The following is a 6,740-nucleotide window of genomic DNA, read 5'->3' on the forward strand; positions in this document are numbered from 1 at the left end:
TATATATATATATATATATATATATATAGTATATCTGTAAATGGAATTCTATTTAGCGATAAAAAGGAACAGGTTATTATTGATGCACTCAGCAATATGAATCACTTATACCCATATGCTAAATGAAAAAAAAAAAAATCCAAATAAAAAATACCTACATTTCCATCTTAATAAAATCATTGAAAAGATAAATCTAAGCTGAAGTGGCTTAAAGCAGATCAGTAATTGCAAAAGTAGGTGGTAGATTTGAGTACAAATAGATATGAGGGGTTACAGAGTTCTGTATCTTGATAGTGGTCTTGTTAATGTGGGCATACAAATTTATGCAAAAAAGTGGAATTGTACACTTAAAATACATGCATTTTACTAGAAATTATACAACAATAAACTTGATTTAAAATTTTTAAAAATAAACAAAAAGTTGAAAACAGTAAATACAAACTTGGTTGTTTTCTCCCCCACCAGTTTAGAAACTGTATGTGCCTGTCTCATTTGGTGCTTAACAAATATAAGTTGAATTCACGAATGAAACCTAGAGGGACTAAAATCTAGCCAAGACTATCTCAGCACAGCCCTTTACAGGATTTGTCTTCCATATACATCATTGGCCTTGATCACACCCAAACCCTCAGGACCAACCTTCTTGCTCCTTTCTCTTAACCATTCTGTGACATGTATGCCCCACTACTCTTCACACGTGACTTTTACACTCTCTATTTGTGTATGTATCAACTCCAAAAAACCTGGCTCATTATATTTAGAAAATGTATCAAGGGGAAAAGCTGCATTTTCCTTCAAAGATTTAGGGAGAAAATGGGGGAGCTAAAGGGAGACTGGAATTTCTTAGCTAAGCAAGAAGCGTTTAAACAAGAAGGGAAGTGTCAGTGTTTCAAATGCTACAATGTCAGGACAGGGTATAATGAGAAAATACTGTGAAATAATATGACAGTTAATCCAACTTGTATATGGTTGGGGTTTTGTTTGTTTTGTTTTCTTTTTCACTGAGAACATATTATAAGCAGAAAGGGCACCTTTGTCGTGATCCTTGCCCACAAGGAGCTTAAAAATGGTAAGGGGAAGACACAAGTAACTGCAATGCAGGAGGGAAAGATGCCACTTATGGGTCAAGGAACATCTGTAGTGGAAGTGACGTCAGAAATGGGTTTTGAAACTTGAGTACTATTAGAAATAATAAAGATTGCAAGAAATCAATTCCACGCAGATTTGCAAAATTAAATTGGCTTTTATTAACAAGTGATTACCAGGCAGAAAGAGAACCATTTAAAAGGAGAGTGGAAAGAATGTCATCACTGTGTTGTCTTTGCTCCTGGGCTCCTGGGTTCTCATTATGAAGGGGGAGACGTAGTGAGGAGCCTCACGGGATGTCCTGGTATGAGCTATGGAAGAATAGAAATGGTAGAAACTCTGGGAAAGCTGGAGGTAGTGGTTGAGGATAAGCTGGATTAATCAAGAGAAAAAAGCTAAGAGAGGAAAAAAGGGAATGCGGAATAAGACATTTGGGAAGAGATGAGGAAACACAAAGAACTTACCAGCGCTTCTTAAACCATATCACAAGGACTATCAGAAGAATCAAAGGCACTATCACTATCAAGGAGATGAAGGTCATGGAAAGGCGGTGCCCTGTTGATATTGGAGAGATACACGGGTGCCATTTTAAACCCACTGCTGATTCTACTCCTTCTGTTGATGTCGTTACTTAACGTGTGTTGGATATGAGTTACATCAACATCCTATTTCAGTCACTATCCCCATACCTACTCAAGGAAGGATTCCTCATCTATCCCCAAGTTTTCTGAATCTGTGGGTCTCTAATGTTACACTCCTCTATTCCTTGAATTATGTGTATTCATTTTTCCTGAGATCCCTCACCTAGATCTGGTATTATCAAACTTTCCTCTACCCTACCCTCTAGGCTTAAGGATCACCTACTCACACTTCCGACCTCCAATCTTACCCCAGTAGAGGACGATGTCCTGGCCTCCTAGACTGCTGTGCCTCACTCGACAAGACAGGCCAGCTGCCTCTCCAGCATCCACATCCAGGGTTACTCGGAGATACCATGTTCCATCAGCATTAGGAAGAATATCATCTCGTTTAGTGCCCAGTTGCTCCTCCTCACCCCGCATCCATGTCACCCAAATAGGCTTTGGGTAGAAGCGGGAGACATGACAAACCAGAGATAGCCGGCCAGATACTAGGGTAGGGTGACTGGACAACCAGGCCTCTGGCCTCACTGCAGAAAACACAAAAGGTATTCAGATGAGGATGCTCACAGGCAGCTTAGGGGCATGTAGATCCACATTAATATGCAGTTATCTTTTGTCCTCTAAGAAACTATCACCCAGAAACCCCTCTCCCTCTTCTCCACTTCTTCGTCTCAAGTTTAAAGGATGTGGTAGAAAGGGGCAAAACTTGAATAGAAAAATCTTAGAGCAAGGGGCTGAACTGACCTTGTCTCTGTAGATACATCTTCCCTGCATCAAGGAGACCTGGGAGAAATCGGGGGCAGGTGTTTCTGTTAAGCTTGTACACAATTTCCTTAATTCCTTCGTACTGATTGAGTAGATCACAGACATTCTGGGCCCTACTCCCACCCTCTGGAGATGGCATCCATGATGTGTTCTGGAAACTCAGGAAATCTGATCCATCAAACGCTACCTGGAAGAAGCTTTTTGGGCTTTCTTTAGAGTGCAGCTCACACCCGACTTTCACCTGTATGTCAAAGGGATCTGTGGGAAGGGAGCAATGAGAAAAAGAGTTCAAACAAACAAACAAACAAAGAGCAATGATGTAAGAACCTAAGGCCTTATTGGGAAGTGAAGCAAGAAGAAGGTTTTATATAGATGTGAGAATGAGCCAAAGATGTATTTGTTCAGGAACAAGGAAGAGAAAAATTGCATTGGATGGAAAGTGGGGCAAGAGAGATAAATGCCTTGAAATAACAGGAGATTAACCTGAGGATATATAGATGTGAGAATGAGCCAAAGATGTATTTGTTCAGGAACAAGGAAGAGAAAAATTGCTTTGGATGGAAAGTGGGGCAAGAGAGATAAATGCCTTGAAATAACAGGAGATTAACCTGAGGAAGATTTGAGGAAATGATAGCTGAGGCACATGATACAGGCTAGTGAGTAAGGGGGGACCTTGTATGAGGGAGGTAGGGGTACAGTATTCTGTGATGCATGAAATTGGTTATAATGGTTGCTGGACATAGATATTTGAAGAAACTGAATGGGAAAAGAGGCCATATTTTATGGAAGTCAAGCACAGAGTGGAACAGTTTGTGCCTCTGAATTGTAGGCCACAGGGGAAGATAACAAAGGATAAGAATAAAATATTACAAAAACAGCAAGTCTAGAAAATTTTGAGGAGTCAATGTCTGGAATATCCCCTCAGAAGTTTATGCATGTAGATCTTTATGGTGGGATGGGATAATTGGGAATAGTTCAGAAAGAAACAGAGAATAGTTCCCAGGAATAGAAGAACTTCAAAGAATTCCATTAGTTGAATTTATAGAACTTACATATGAACTGCAATTGGCTGGCACGATCTTGAATCTCCCGAGTTAATCCAATGAAATAGACACGGAATAGCATTTCCAGGTCTAACAACTCCTCATTGCTGAAGTTGCCCTTGGACCAGGAGTGCATGAAAATTATTGTGCCAGATTCACTCTCCCAACCATGAGTCTGCAACTCGTCCAGCCATCCTGAGCCCTGATTTTGTGCCCAGGTTTGATTGGCAAAAGATGAGATTTGGATGAGATAGAATGAGATGGGTTCCTGGACCACTGTGGGTGGTAGAAGGCCTAGCAGTGTAAGAAAAAAAAAAAAATAAGAAAGCAGGATGGAGAGAAAAGAAAGGTTTAATAAGTAGCTTAGCTGTGATGATTTTTCTCACACAGGGCCCCATTGTTTGTCATCATCCTCCAGAAGAGTAAACTGGACCTGGAGACCGGGATGCTTAGATGGTAAGCACCCCGGTATCCTCGGTGGTCCTTTTTAGAAAAGCTCACCACACTCTGCCCAAATCCACCCAACCAGGAAGCCGACAGAGATGTTCTTACCATCTGCATTGTCACCACCTGCGAGGAGAACAGCTAGCAACGGAAATTGCAGAAGCAGCATGTCATTTGCAGATGTTTCTTTCAGCAAAGCTGGTTTTTGATCTCTGTTTTCAGCAAATCTACTCCTTTGTATCTCTAGACTGACTTCTTTCTTTCTCCAACAGATAATGTTCCCCACAAGCCACTGATGGCAACTAAGAAAATCTGCTGCTTCCCTCAAACTTGGCCCTCCTACTCAAACTCTCATTTCCTCTCCAGTTCTGAACTCTTCTTTCCTCTCTGGATTCCAGCTGCTCTCCTGATCACTAAGCTCCATCGTACTTACTTGTTTTTATCAACTGCTTTGGACAAAGTGGTGTGTGATACTGAAAGGTCATTTCACCTCTCTGGGTATTGCATTTCATCTGTAAAGTAAAAAGGAGAAGCTGCACGGTTTTCCTGGGTCCTGCTTGTTTTAACCAATCACAGTGCTCTCCACTCTCCATCATGTCCCCTCCTCTCATTGCTCCATCCTTCTCTCCCTCAAAGTCTTCCCTTGACCATGTCACCCCTGGTTCCTCCATCTTTTACCATTTCTTGATTTTCACAAATTATTTTGTAAATTGGAGAATTAGTTTTCTCTTATCTCCTGTGATTTCCAAATGCAACTGTATAAACTATAGTCCATTCTTCATTGTCCTTAGAGATGAAATTGCAGCCATTCACAGTGCTTAGGACCATGAAAAATATAAGTAAGTCTATCTATCGAGTTTAATCCATATATTCACTCACTAAAACATCACTCAATACATGATTGGTGCTAAGTATCTTATTAGGCATGTGAACATACAGAGATTGACAGTGTGGTCTCTCCTCTCAAGGAGATTTAAACTACAGAAGAACTATGTTTAAACCAAGAATTAAAATGTGTTGTGACAATTTTAATTTCAATGTGTAGAGTCCCAGATACAAACCTGTTTAGAACAATATTCTCTAGAGAAGTATTTCAACTGTCTAACCCCTGCAGTGTTTAGAATTTGAAGTCCTAGAAGAACAGTGTACATTGCAATTGAGATCTAAATTCTGGGCAATATATAATTGTGTATGATTATGGTAATTAAGGCACATAGCTTTTCAAAAGGATGCACACATGGGGAGACCATAAAATGTATATTTAAGTTAAATTTTGTGAGCTGATCAAAATACATTGTCACAAATGGGCAACATTTGTCAATATTTGGATTTATTTAAGTACTTCATGGAGGTACTTAGTGATTGTTCAGTGACTCTGACTACTTAATATGTGTGAACACATGAATACAAATGTTTTTTGAGATACAGGGAATACACTTATTATTATAGTGTCTCTTAAATAATATCGAACATTCTCTGAATGCATTGGAGAAGTCACCTAAAATCCCATTTGTAGCATTGTCTCTTTTTAAAATTATATTTATTGTATATATTTACAGTTTACAACATGATGTATTGATAGATGCTATTTCTTATTAAGATATGCCAACATTAGTAATGAGACTAGAAATCACTCTCGATGAGCTCTTTCTATTACGACCACAGATATTTGGCAATTTCTATGAGCTACAAATATTTTTAAGAGCAATACACAGTTTAAGTTATAGCCTGATCACTCATAAGCACCACAATTCATCTTTATCTGCATCTTCCTGTCAATGGTGAGCTCTTAGTTTGTGGTTTTAGAAAGCTATAACAGACACAATGCTATGTGTTTACCAATTTTTTTTTTTTTTTTCTCCATGGGCCTACAGGAAAAAGACAATCCTCCTACTCCCTTATAATTGTGTTAGGGCCATGAGACTGAGTTCTAGACAATGAAATGTGTGGTGCTAGAGAGGTAAACCACCTCCAGACCTCACCATTTAAAATATCACATCAGATTATATCACCCTGAAGAACCAGTTTGGAGGCCAAATATTCAAACTTACAGAGCTGTGAGATGGAGAGGGGCTGCCTTATCTATATGGAGTTTTCCCACATGAGAATTAAACTTTGTGTTAAGCCTCTAAGATTCTAAAGTTTATTTATAACTGCAATACAACCTAGCTATACTGGTTAACATTATAGAACTCAGTAAGGAGCATCATTTCCTCCTCTTAAATTCAGAACCAAATGAAATAAAGATAGCATGAGATAAATGGATTAAATTATCAAACTTTATTTCTGATAGAGCTGCTAGATAATTAGCCATAAGTGTATAATCCAGGTGATCATGCTAGTACTGGATCCCAAATGGAGTGGCCTTCTCACTGCTGTGGACTGCATGCATCCCTCCCCCAGAATATATTTGTTAAAATTCTAACCTCCAGTACAGTTGTATTTGGAGATGGGGCCTCTAAAAAAGTAATTAAGGTTACCTGCCGTCCTAATGGTGGGGCCCTGATCGAAGAGGATTAGCGTCCCTGGAAGAAGAGACACCAGAATATGTTCACATGAGCACACACACTTTCTTTCTCTCGCTGCGTGCACCTACCAAGGAAAGATCACATGTGCACACAGTGAAAAGACAGCCGTCGGAAAGCCAGGAAGAGAGGCTTCACCAGAAACAAAATCTGCCAGATTAAGATCTTGAACTTCTAGTCTATAGAATTGTGAGAAAATAAATGTCTTTTGTTTAAGCCACCCAGCATAGTATTTT

At 39.4% G+C, this 6,740-nt stretch overlaps 1 protein-coding gene across 1 annotated transcript; it reads right to left on the bottom strand.

Moving 5' to 3' along the window:
• Positions 1–1,546: 1,546 nt before the first annotated feature.
• On the bottom strand, positions 1,547–4,148 carry CD1C (CD1c molecule). The gene is made up of 5 exons (XM_008589803.1): positions 4,088–4,148; positions 3,545–3,811; positions 2,472–2,750; positions 1,976–2,254; positions 1,547–1,641 (listed from the first exon to the last, which is right to left on the bottom strand). Exons 1-5 carry the CDS (start codon positions 4,146–4,148, stop codon positions 1,547–1,549), a joined length of 981 nt encoding a protein of 326 aa, XP_008588025.1.
• Positions 4,149–6,740: the final 2,592 nt, after the last annotated feature.

This window comes from Galeopterus variegatus, unplaced genomic scaffold, assembly GCF_000696425.1.
Source record: "Galeopterus variegatus unplaced genomic scaffold, G_variegatus-3.0.2 Scaffold5660, whole genome shotgun sequence".
Taxonomy (NCBI): Eukaryota; Metazoa; Chordata; class Mammalia; order Dermoptera; family Cynocephalidae; genus Galeopterus; species Galeopterus variegatus.